Here is a 13,371-nt window from a genome sequence, read left to right as displayed (position 1 = left end):
TGTATGACCTTGGGGAGGTAACTTCTTAACTCCTCTGAGCCTGTTTCCTTATCTGTAAAATAGGACTGACAACATTCCCACGGAACTGTTATGAGAAATAAATTAGGTAATGGATGTAAAGTTCTTGGCCCAATGCCATTTATGCAGTTAGCTGCCATTATCATTAGTATTACAGATTATTTTATTGTTATGCCCTGGCAGGAGAAGAACCTTCTCCTTGGAGGATTGCTCTTCAGAATCTCCTCAAAGTGTGGTCTGGACCAATGGCATCACCTGGGAGCTGGTTAGGGATGCGGAATCTCTGCCCCACTCCAGACCTGCAGACTCAGAATCTGCATTTTAACAAGATTCCAAGGTGATTTGTTTGTACGTACAAGTTTGAAAAGCACCGCTCAAAGTCACATGTACTGTTTTCTCCTGTCTCTAATTTCAGAGTCTGACCAGGAGGTGGGTAAGCCCCGGCATCGCAGAGTCTGAATCCTTCCTCTTAGTGAAGAGAAGCCCCCAGCTCACTGTAGGTGCACCTCCAGCTGAGGACCTGAGGAGGAGGAGTTCTCTCACGGAACCCTGACTAACAGCCTCTGTGGAGCCAAGGGATGGATCCAAACTTCACCTTGCTTTCTCAACCATCCCGGGCCTGCTCATACCTGGCAGAACCTTGTACCAAAGATGGAAGAAGCCCGTCCCCCAGAGAACAGGGCAGAGACTCCCCATTTCCCTGGAGCCAGGTCCCCAGCTCCAGCCTCGCTGACCCTGACTGGTTTTGGGATGAGCACATCCAGGCAAAGAGGGCCAGAGTAGAGACCATCGTCCGAGGCATGTGCCTCTCCCCTAACCCTCCAGTGCCAGGCAATGCCCCAGCCAGGGACAGCCCGTGCTGCCCAGAGCGGAAGAGGAAGCAGAACGTTCCCGTGCAGCAAGGCCCCTCGAAGCCAGGCCCTGCCGGGGACCGGGGAAGCAGGAAGGGGGGCCCTCGGGTGAGAGAACAGCTTCACCTGCTGAAGCAACAGCTAAAACACCTGCAGGAGCACATCCTGCAGGCTGCTGAGCCCAAGGCTGCAGCTCAGGGCCTGGGAGGCTCAGAGACAGGGAAGGGTCCTCTGAGTGTGAAGCAGAGGAATGGCTCTGGGTCTAGGGCCTGGGCTGTGGACAGTGCCCACCACGGTTCCAGCGGAGACCCCTCCAGGGTGGAGAAACACAGAGTGTCTGAGGTCAAACACCAGTCTGAGGAACCCAGGTTCCTTCCTTCTGGAGCACGGGCTTTGCTGGAGATTCTGAAGAAAGAACTGACGGGGGCCATATCCCAGGCTGTGGACTCAGTATTACAGAAGGTGCTATTGGATCCATCAGGCCACCTGACTCACCTGGGCAGAAGCTTCCCGGGGCTGGTGCCAGACGGTAGAAGCGAGCCCTCGCCTCCTGAGGGAGGTGCCTGTAAAGATCCACTTCCTCTGGCTGCCTTGCCCAGGAGGGCCCAGCCGCAGACAGGGGCTCCACTGGGAAACTTATCTCTGGCCAAGCCTCTAGATTCTCCCAGGTACCCTGTCTCTCCGAGAATGATCCCTAAACCCTATCAGGGTCCCCCAGCAAACTGTCCCCTGACTGTGCCTGCCCACATCCAGGAAGATCAGATTCTCAGCCAGCTACTGGGCCATGGACCCAGTGGCCACTGGAGGGGCAATCTTCCGCAGGACTCATCTCCCGAGAGTCACCCCTCCTCAGAGGTGGCCCTGCGACCTTGGGGAGCTGCCAAACTGCGACCACTGGCTTTGAGCCAGCAACAGTGCCCCTGGCTCTTCACGTCCACCTGCTTGGAAAGACTGCCCCTCGTTCCCTCAGTGAAAATGGAGCAAGGTGGCCTGCAGGCTGTCACGGACGCACTTCCTTTCTCTTCAGCCCTTTACATATCCTTTACTAGTAATCGAAGTTCTCGTTGTCACAGCCCAGAGAGACAGGAAGTCTGGACGATGAGGGGAGGGGGGGACAAATAATTACCCAGCATAGGGAACAGCTCTCTTCTTTCCCAGTGGTCTTCTTAACGTTGCTTCTGGGCCCCCCTCCCCTGTGGCTTGTATTTGTTAGGTTGCTGAGAAAGTGGTGACCACATCCTGGGATTTAAGGATGCTTGGAGGGGTCCATCACCGTCTTCTGTGACACATCAGATTCTACCACTACTGACTTAGTCCTTTGGGTCTGAAAGGGTTTTGTCTGTTTTTAAACCCAAATTGGCTCCCAAAATACCCTGTGGAAGGAAGAGTCCCATCATTTGGTTGTCAGCTGCCCATATACCTTGGCAGAGCGGGTCAAAGGAATGGCCTCACCTGAGGCATGGTTCCTGGAACCTCTTGGTTCTACAGGCAAAAGGCTTGCTCTGAGCAGATAATCCACGGGGAAGAGATGAGGGACCAGAAACTTCTGGAGCAGATGGGGAAGGGGAAGTTTTCTGCAGGGACTAGATCTGAGGGGTAAGCTGAAAGGGGTAAGAAGATTTCAGTTTAAGGACTAACTTCTAAGCTGCAGCTGAAGAGAGAGCCTAGCGCTGCACACATGTGGAGGAAGAGGAGGCCCCCATGGAGAAGGCTTCAGGGCCCAGGCTGGTCTGAGAGGGTCCGAATCATTTTTTTTTAAATTTTTATTTATTTATGTATTTTTGGCTGTGTTGGGTCTTTGTTGCTGCCCGCGGGCTTTCTCTAGTTGCGGCGATCGGGAGCTACTCTTTGTTGCAGTGCACAGGCTTCTCAGTGCGATGGCTTCTCTTGTTGCGGAGCACGGGCTCTAGGCGCGTGGGCTTCGGTAGTTGTGGCTCGCGGGCTCTAGAGCGCAGGCTCAGTAGTTGTGGCGCACAGGCTTAGCTGCTCCGCGGCATGTGGGATCTTCCCAGACCAGGGATCGAACCCGTGTCCCCTGCATTGGCAGGCAGATTCTCAACCACTGCACCACCAGGGAAGTCCCAACGGTCTGAATCTTATTGCATCATCTTTGCAACCCTTAGGCAGACCCCACTCTTAAACAGTTTTTTCTTCAGAGTAACCCTCCCTCAGGATGTTAACAGTTGTTGAAGCAGGAGAAAAAGTAGCTTGGGTAAACACTGGGTTAGTTCCATTACTGCGAAACTTCTCAGAGCCATGCTTAAGTCCAATGAAAAGCTCTAAGAGGAGAATGTATGCAGCCCCAAACTCATATGACCAAAGGACCCTTTTCCAACAGGCATCTGTAAGACTCAAGTTCCTGAGAACATATTTTGGATGTTGCTTTTTTAGGGAGCCAAGCTCACGCTGCTGCTTCTCAGGGACAGCCTTAAATCGAATCTCCTTGTGTCTGTGGAGTCGCACAAGCAAGTGTGAACAGTCGTGACCTCTACCTGGCAAGCTGTGGTGAGGGCGCAGGATGGGGTGGAACCAGCTCACTACCACACCAGGCCCACTCTTGTGTCCTAAATGCTATGAGCACCCCCTGCTGGTCACAGGTGTTGGAAACACTCCCGAAGCTCTGGCACCGCGGGTTGCTTTCCTGGCAGGCAGTGAGCAGCTACAAAGCCAACGCTGAGGGCACCTCACCAGCCACCAGTAGGCACAGAGATATCAACACAGAATTTCTCATCAGGTGCTAGCCCTCTGTGAGGAAAGCTATCTGTCGGGCCTTTGGTAAGAGGCTACTGCTTAAGACTCTCTGTCAAAGTCAGGTGGTGGAAGAACCTCAAGAACTCAGTCCCCAAAGATTCTCTGCTGTCCTTCCCCTGTGAGGGGTGTGCCGCTATCTCTCAGGCACCTGGCCCTGAGAAATACACACACAGGGGTGTGCCTGGCCCTGCCTCGTGAAACGAGGATTGGGCTCCAAGAGCTTCAGGAGGTTTCGGGGGCCACCCACGGAGCCCGGCTGCCCGGGTCAGGTACTTGGCTACCTTTGGAATGATTGGGGGCCCCCAGGCAGCATCCTGGCCCCAATTATTCCCTCATTCCAGCATTAGAGATTTATTCCTCTGGGCCATGAAAGCCACCTATGAGCAAGTTCTTCATGTGGCACATGGAATACAAAGATGAAAGGACAAGGTTCTTGCTCTCAAGGACCTTCACATTCACATGACACCCCTGTGACACAGGCAGAGCAGGTATGATGATGAGACAATGATGATTTACTGCACACCTTCTCTGCGGTGGGCACTGCGACTGGCAGCTCCCCTGCTCACCACCACTTAGCCACAATCGTGAGACACGAAACACTATGAAAATCTCTATGATTTCTTTCCCCTAAGGTTGATGGGAACTCACTTGGTTGCAAAACCTGACCTGCACTGATAGGAGGCTATTTATAGACTATCTCACTTAGCATAATTAGTCATTGATTTTGCTGTGGGAATATTAAACGGATTAGACTCCTGCCACAGACCCTGCTGCGGGTGTTAACTAACTCATCGTTAGTTAACTAACACGCACATGTTAACTAACACATACACCATATTACCTTTATAAAATAACAGGGATTCTGAAGTCTGGCCTCCATTTGGCCCAGCATTTCAGATAACTGATTGTGGGCCTGTGTTATCTTACCTTCCTCAAGCATCCACTCTAGATCAGTATCAGGGAGGCAGGGACAGAGAAGCAAAATAACTTGCCCGAAGTCAAAGACAGACACATGCAGAGACAGGATTCAAACCCAGCATCTGACTGCCAAGCACAAGCTCCAACCACTACACTCCACAGTTTAGAAATGAGGTCCAGAGAACGTAAGTGGCTTGCCCAAGGTCACACAGGGTCTTGGTGGCAAAATCTGTATCTGAAACTGGGTCTTTGGACTCAATCCAGGATTCTGTCCACAGCATTTATGAAGCATAAGAAGTAGGGCCAATGAGGCAGGGGGCAGGGGCCTCCTGGACAGCAGCCTTGGTGCCTGGCCAGCTATAATTATAATCAGTTGCTTGGTTTCCTTCGGGTAAACTGACATATCCTACTGAGAAGTCTTTATTGTCCTAAAGCTACAGCTCTTAGGCCTGAGCTCCAGGGTAACTCTGTATGTTTGTCACTCAGCCCTAGGATTTTTCCTGGGAATGCTAAGTGTTCTTGTGTAAGAATCTTTTATTTCCCTCCCACCCTGGTGCTAGGTTTCACACCACAGCCCCCTACTCTTATTAAAGGGGAAGGAATCTGTTCCCAGAGTGAGGAATGAGTTGGAATAGAATTGCCATATTTGTGTATGGATTAAAGTTGACCATTTAATCACTCACTCATTCCTTCATCCAACAAACATTTATTGAGCACCTACTATGTTCCTAGCACCGGGCTAGGCAGGTGGAATACAAAGATGAAAGGATAAGGTCTTTGCTCTCAAGGAGCTAACAGTCTAAATGGGGAGACAAACATGCAATAAAATTCCAGTAATGTCATTGTTACAAAAAAAGGTTTATACAAAGAGTGTTGGTAGCCCAGGGTAAGGAAGGCCTAATTTGGCAAGAAAAGGTTTCACAGCAGAGGGAGCATCTGATTTGAGACGGGAAGGATGAGGGAAAATTCTGCCAGGCAAATGGAGAGCAGTTGCAGCCCAGCAATTCAAGCTTCTTGAGTCAAAGTTAACTGTGATCTGGTACTCAGTCTGGTTAGATGCTCATTGGCATCAACACTGCAAAGGCAATGACGAGAGCCAGAATGGGGACCATCTAGTCAACTCCCTCTCATTTTACAGATGAGGAAACTGAGGCAGAGAGAAGTAAATCTCTATTTGAGGTTTTGAAATGGTTTATCTGGGAGAGAGTTGCCGTCTCTTCCCATCGTATTGTGAAAGCACACACACAGTACACCAAACTGTATTTGATATCACATATGCCATAGAAGTTTTACACATCAAAATGTTTTTTAAATTCTGCAACTTTACTGTACATACATGGTATTCAGCATCTGGAAAGAAAAAGCTTATCTGATCATACTTGCTAGAGGCAGAAAAACAGAGCAAATAACATCATTCAACCAGAAAACAATAAAATAGAAACCATAAGGAACAGGGCAATTTACTATTTGGATAATTTGACAAAATTATTTGATAAACTGGTATTAGTTTTCCTTGACCCTGGGATAAATCCAGGAGGGCCTCAACCCTGGTCACTTGAAGAAGGCCAAACTAATGTTTTTCTTCACACGCTATCCCAGTTCCAACCTCCTGAAGGCTTATTTTCCTGATGTTCAGGTAAAGTCCTTCAACTGAGTTTCAGCTTCTGCAAAACTCCCAAGTAGCAGCAGGTTTTTCCCATGTGAGGCAAGTCCTAAGTCATCATATGTGCACTTTATCTCCCCTTCATGTTGTGGATGGAATTGGTGGCATTTTTGGTCTGGGCTGAGAAACTGTCTGAATAATCAGGGGTAACTTTGGGGGTAGGAAAGTTGGGTGTCTGAATTTAAGCTTTTGAACTGTAGGTATACCCAGAAACACATGGGGAGAGAGGCAGGGTTAGAAAGAACCACTAGGAAATGGCATCTTTGGCCTAGTGTTCTGTCTTTGTTGGGGACACTATGATAAAGAAAGAGTGTATCAAGAGTTGGACACTGTCCCTGTCAACTTTACATTCAAACTGCTGTGTTTCAAAACCGACTGAAGGTGCATACAAATCAATGTGACAATAAGAAAAATCAAGGTCTGATGGTTGGAACCAGGCCTTGCCTGTTTCTATAAAGTTTCTGAGGGCCTCCTTTACCCTGGGTGTTGGGTTAGGGGCTGTTAATACTTTGTATCTATGTATCTTTTGTATCTTTGTATCCTTTGCTTTTTTTGAGCTCTTTCCCTCATATCCAATTGCTTGGTTGATCCCTGCACCAAGCTCTCATTTTGATTCATTCTGCAACTCTGAGTTGCCAGTAAATGGCTCTCTGATCTCACCTTTACCCCTTTCCTTGGCTTTTTACCTGGCAGAGGGCTCTGGAGCTGCCATGCAATCTACCTGGGTGCAGCAGAAGCTGGGACCACACTAGTCTTGACCCTGGACCCTCCCAAAGTCACACTTCAAGAGTGAAAAAACCTTTATAAATCTAGGCTATAAAATACAATTATTTTCTAATGGGCATTATGGCTAATTCAGATTTTTCTGTGTATAACTGTATAGGCTTAGAAAATAGCTGTGGCTTCTTTTTTAAAGAAAGCCCTTTTTAGTGTTGGTTGAAGCCATTCTTGTTAACCCCTGTGTTGAACTGGAAGCTGACAGTTCTGACTCCAAGCACCTCATGGCAAACGTCTGACTTCATGGACCCTGTTGTTTGTACAGTTCAACCGCTGCATTACCTCCCAGATGATCAAGTGGTTCAGCAACTTTCGTGAGTTTTATTATATCCAAATGGAGAAATTTGCCCGGCAAGCAATTTCAGATGGTGTCACAAATCCCAAAATGCTGGTGGTTCTCCGCAACTCGGAGCTTTTTCGAGCTCTCAATATGCACTATAACAAGGGAAACGACTTTGAGGTAAGATCATGTGCTTGGGTCCCAGGAGGTCTGATGAGTGCCTTCCCTTTGTGACTGGAGTTTTAGAAAAGATCCCCTTCCGTGTCTGTCCTTACATCACTGAGAGCAGGGCAGCCTGGGGCCAATCTCTGTACCATCCACAAAGATTACAGCCTGCACATCTTCTCTTAGGCAACTGACGGATGCTGCAAACTGAATGTACAGCCAGTCTTTATTCATCAACTTGGCCAGAGGTCAGCTGTTATGCCATTTTAGACAATACTCTGCAATGACCGAGTTACACAGCCTGTCGACCTTCTCACCTTAGCGCCAGGAGGCCCAGGACTGAATGCAGGGCTTAGTTGCAGCACCTAGTCTTGGCCTAGGTTTTCTTTACAACAGTCTCTGTTCTTTCCATCATTTGGTTCTTATCTTTATTCCCCCTTGAACAGTTTTATCTGTGGGTCTTCCATGGCAAGTCACCTCAAATCCTTTCTGGAAATAATAAACAATACTCAAGCTTCTCAGTCCCTTGGGGATCTCTGCGAAGGCACGCTGGTGGCACCTTAGAGGTAAAGCATCAGTAAAGGGTGAGCAAGTGGCCTAAGTGTCGCTGGTGAGAACTTGTTATCTTCCTTGTGTGTGGCTGACAGCTCTGTTAGGCTGGCCTCTTGTTCTGCAGGTGCTGGGTGTGTCTGGTCGCTGACTACACCTCCCTCTTCTCTCATTTCTCACTTGACTGTGATCACAAAGAGCAGTGTATTGACACCTCCAAAAAAGGGAAGAACTGCTGCCATCCGCGGGCTAGATGCTCCATCAGAATATGTTTGGAAACCTAAGCCTACCTGCGGGGAAAATGGACCATGCCTCCTTTGTGAGGCTCGTGGGGGTCAAGGCATGTGGACGGGAGGCAGCGCTGCCACGTCTTGCCATGTGCGGGTGTCATCTGGCATGCAGTGGCGGCAAGCCCCAGGCCAGGCTGGATCTGGAGGCCCTGTAGGATGTCCCATCATTAATGGTGCCAGTCTGGGTGAGGTCCTGGAACATATTCTTGAGGCCCCCACCCCCACCCCCGCAAGCCTCCTGGTTGGCTTTGGGAGCAGGAATGATTCCAAGTCCTTCGAACCCAGTCCCAAAAGATGGCAGAATGAGGTACGACAGTCGTAAGCTTGGGGGCAGTTCTTTCCACACGAGGCACTAAGGAAAAGAATACTAAAAACCTCTTCCGAACCACAGATTTAATGTCAATCAGAGTCAGAGTTTCCCACTTACTAAAAACGTCACTCACTCATTAGTGGAATCAGCTACTCCTACAAAGGGAGTGTCCCTAATACGCTTTCTCCCAGGGCTGTCTCATCAGTACCGTCATTTTGAGGTATGTATTTGATGAGGGAGGAAGAGATTCCACAAAAGTCAGGGGCCAGTAGAGCAGGGATGCTCTGATCAGGCCACAACCCTAGGAACAGGCAGCATCAGGCAGCGAGGTCTGTATGGTGCCAGTGCTTCACAGCCTCACGTCTTTTCTTCCTTGTGGGTCTCTTTGGGAGTGCAGGTCCCAGATTGCTTCTTGGAAATCGCCAGCTTGACATTACAGGAGTTCTTCAGGGCTGTCTCCGCAGGCAAAGACTCAGATCCTTCCTGGAAGAAACCCATTTACAAAATTATTTCCAAACTGGACAGTGACATCCCAGAGATATTCAAATCTTCCAGCTATCCCCAGGAGCTGTTTCGGAATTAAGGTCCCACAAAGTGAGGAGCGACTGGCCTGGGTTTCCTGGGTTTATCTTACATGGCAGTCAGTACAGCTGTAGTCATATAAAAAGAGCATAAGGAGAAACCCCTCAAATAGGTACCATTACCATTTTTGATCATTTATTTCCTTTTCCAGAATTACCAGAGGTTTAACATTAACTATAAAATATTGTAAAAGGAACACAACAGTTTGGAACCAGAAGAATCTCCACTCCACTGTTTCCAGGTATCATGACCCTGGGAACTTGCAGGTGTCTCTGCATCTGTAAAATGAGGTTGTAAGGATAAAAAGACATGTCCTAAAGTGCTCTGTGAAATGTTTCTCACTACACAAATGTTATTTTTTTTTCTCCTTCATCTTTCAGATAAGGCTATCTTATTTAGGGTTTTTATACATTGCTGTTTTGAGTTACCTATTTATCAAGCTCCACTTATTTGCAAGACACTTTCAAATACATTACCTTTAAGCTTTTTACCCTGAAACATTTTTAAAACAACCAAACAGAAGTTTTAGAACTGTAAGATACGTCGCCAAAGGCTATGAGGCTAGGGCATTTGGGTTGGTAGGGGCAGTCAGGAGTGTGGAGGAACCCATGGCCTTCTGATGCCAGGCTGCGTGTGGACCACCTCATGCTGCCGCCCATGCTCTCACACAGGCCACCATCCCCGGTGAGCATCCAGCACTGATGCGGCACTATCTTCTGACAACCCCTGCCTGGCACTTAGGAGTGCTTCATCACCCGGATGTCCACTGATCGTTCCAGCAAAGCCGACACAAACTTCCTGCAGGACCTGAGTGTTGCTGTACATTCACATTTATCTGCTGGAAGAGTTTATCGGCTGAATAACCCAAACAGTCTCTAGGTGACCAATGCAATTAATGCCCCAACTTCCTATGTGCAGAAGAAACTGAACTTCAGACCATGAAAGCTAGAAGGGCCTTAGGGGCTCATCTGGCCTACCCTACTTAAAAGAGGAAGGAGGAAACTGAAGCCCAGATGGGAGGCTTTGCACAGACTATGGATGGCTTAAATGGGACAAATACAGCATCACACAGAAATGGAAATTCTCCTGCTCTATAAGGACATTACAGCCCATGGTCAATCTTTCACAGATAAAGGAATTCATGAAATCAACATTTCTTTCACCTACTGCTCCAACACAAATTGTGACTTGCTCTGAGCATATAGGCAAGACATCTGCAAAGCTGAGTAACTGTATCTAGCTTCCCAGCTAGTCAGAATCAAGTCTTTGAAAGCATGCCAAAGGTGCGCAGGCCAGGATAGGCGTCACACAGAGCTTGAGCTCTGTGTTCTGATTAAGGGGTGTCTGTGACTTCATTAGTTTACTTCTTTTCCCTCTGTGCAAAACAAGTTTCCACATTTAACTACTCCACTTCCTTGACTTTTCAGGTCAGCTGGATCAGATAAGATGAAATCCCTAAATTATTGCTAGATGTATCAACATAAAAAGGTAGGAAAGACGACTTTCTTTTGAATTTTCTCTTACTCGGAGCAGCTAAGAGGAAAAACAAAACAAACATACTCAGCCCAAACCAGTCTTTTTGGGTTGCTTTAAGGTTATTTGTAAGTGTCCTTCATCACATCCAACTGCACTCAGATGATCTTTGCCCTGTTTTCTCCCACAATGTTCTCTTTACAAAAATGAAGGACTCCGCCAAACCTCAGTTTTAAAAGCAAGCAAGCACTGAGTATCCTGAGCAAGGGCAATCAGGCATCTGTGTTTGGGGACAGAAGAACCTGCTGTCCAGAGTGACATTACATAGTTATTTAAGACATTCATGGGAAACAATTCCAAGTTCACATGATTGTCCAATATGAACAGCCACTTTCTGTCCCAAACCTGAAATTCATTAGTGTTTTAAACACTGAGCCAAGCCACCTCCAGGGCAGTGAACCTTGTCCCAGGGACCAATTAGATGAAATGTACAAGCTCAAATTGAAAACATTTGGGTACTGCAGTCTTTCCAGGAAGTGTTCTCTAACCACTGAGCTAAACACACAAGAATGCATAAATATATATGCTCTGCCAACAGATGAATTCTAGTTTATTATATTTTTCTGTTTCTACCAAGTATGGTGGGAACGCATTCGAGCATAAGCTGAGATGGTTATTGTGTTCTTTTAGCAGTCATAATATTGCCAAAGGTCTGCTTATTCTTTCCATCAAGGTGTATGTGGATACTATTCTCTCCCAAATTAGACATGCTCAGTGTCTGGTCAAATACTGCATAATTGTCCAATCCTTCTTTGTTGGACAGTAGGGGCTGGACTGTGGTTTAAGATGATGGCACTACTGAGGACTTAATGTCCAATGATCAATTGAAAGCAGGCAGTTAATTGGCATTCCATGCAGAAAAAATGTTCATTAGGACCCTTTATTTCAAACATGGTTGTATATAGTATACACAGCTCCAGACTGGATTCATACGGTGAAAGGCGAAAGGCATCTCCTAGGTATATAAGGGGTACCTGAGCCCTTTTCTTTCCATCAGAGAAAGGGCATACCTGGCAGCGATAGCACAGCACTCTTTAATAAAGTTCTGCAACCCAGACCCAGGGAGGTACACAGGTCCACTTTAAAAAATTGTCTTTGTTTTCAATGATGTAATATAGAGTCCTCAGAAAAAATAATTTTAAATAAGGCTTCCATAACATAATTTTACATGTGCCTTTAAGAAAATATTTCTTTTAAAATCTTTATAAAATTTGCTGAAATTTTGGTAACCAGTTTCCTGGATGAAGTATATATTCTAAATGTTCATAATCTTTTTTTTTTTTTTTTAAGTGAAGTATAGTTGATGTTGTGTTAGTTTCTGGTGTACAGCAAAGTGTAAATGTTCATAATCTTTGATTCTATCTTTTTTCTTTTATAGTTTTGAACCTTTGCTCTGTAAAGCAGATCAAACATAGTTTGATGATGCATGCATTCAAAACAAAACAGAAATTTTAAAAATCCGTTGATTTTTTACACAAACTCTATTAGGTAATTTGTATTTCACATAATACATGTGTATTTGTATTTCACACAATGTAAGATCATTTTCTCAGGACTGAGAAAATCAGAAAAGATAATGAGATAAAGTGATGAGGGGGAGAGCTAAAGTTACAGTTCTGTCAGGCTGATGCTTGTGACAATATGGCAAATACAATACTTCTCATTAAAGTATAAACATATTCTTGGTCAGATTTAAGTATATACAACACACACTGTAAAGACTGAGCTCTGGTTACATATTTGAGAGCATTAATAATGCATGCTCTATCTCTGAGGTAGATCATGGTACCTACACTTAAAAATGTGTACTAAGTGCTCACCCATGGAAAAAGGTAATTCATGAAAAGGGTATTTTTCAGGGGTCGACAATTCCTATAGACCAGAAGAAGCTTTTTCAGACTATATAAACCTAAAGAGTATAACCAAGCGTCCAGGAGTTGAATGCTCAATCATATTCTTTTAGAAAACCAGATGCTAGACCCCAAAGAAGGGAATGTCTGATGAAACGTTGAGGGCAGATACAGACAACGAAAACAGTATAGGAACACCCGCTCCAAACCCCACCAGTTTCACATGTCCATCTACTCACACTGAGCAGTCTGCCTTCTTTCACCAAGAGTCTTTCGGGGTTATTTGTTTCTAACAATCTTATGCTTCACACTGACAAACTTTTGTTTTGCCATTTCCGAATTCTCCAGCATCACCCCTCAAACAAACGTCAGGTCCTAGAGTCTTCCCTTAGAAAACCCTTTTTCTCCCCACATTTACTGATTTCTGTGGCTCAGACTCCTATCTCCTTGACAACTGCTTCTCCTTAACTAAGTCTGAAAAGTAAGCAAGCACTGAGTACCTCAGGCAAGAATGTCGTCTCTCCCCTTCCCTTTCCCCCACTTTATCCTCAGCTATCTGATCTACTGCCCCCCGCCCCTTCACTTTCCCCCTCAACCAATACCTTTCCTAAGTAGAGTTCTGTGGTTAGGTGCATGAGTTCTGGAGTGTCTTGTCATTCTGGCTCAAGTACCTACCAGCTCTGCTCTCTGCAAGTCACTTATTCCCTTGGCCTACAGCTTTTCCATTTGTAAAACAGAGATAATAAAATAGTACCTACCTCATAGTACTGATCTAACTTTTAGGTAAAATCATACATGAAATCCTCAGCACACTCCTAGCGTACAGTAGGTGCT

General features: G+C 46.3%; 1 protein-coding gene across 2 annotated transcripts; it reads left to right on the top strand.

Annotated features, from left to right (window-relative positions):
- The first annotated feature begins 596 nt into the window (after positions 1-596).
- Positions 597-13,045, top strand: PROX2 (prospero homeobox 2). Of its 2 annotated transcripts, XM_036844917.1 has the most exons (4): positions 597-1,899; positions 6,065-6,174; positions 7,244-7,438; positions 8,970-13,045. In XM_036844917.1, exons 1-4 carry the CDS (start codon positions 597-599, stop codon positions 9,153-9,155), a joined length of 1,794 nt encoding a protein of 597 aa, XP_036700812.1. In that variant the 3' UTR covers positions 9,156-13,045. The 2 variants fall into 2 exon arrangements, with proteins under 2 accessions (XP_036700812.1, XP_036700813.1); XM_036844918.1 differs by lacking the exon at positions 6,065-6,174 and having other exon boundaries at positions 597-1,331.
- Positions 13,046-13,371: the final 326 nt, after the last annotated feature.

This window comes from Balaenoptera musculus, chromosome 2, assembly GCF_009873245.2.
Source record: "Balaenoptera musculus isolate JJ_BM4_2016_0621 chromosome 2, mBalMus1.pri.v3, whole genome shotgun sequence".
Classification (NCBI taxonomy): Eukaryota; Metazoa; Chordata; class Mammalia; order Artiodactyla; family Balaenopteridae; genus Balaenoptera; species Balaenoptera musculus.
Note: the sequence above shows the minus strand (reverse complement) of the source record. Positions and strands in the feature narration are given on the sequence as shown.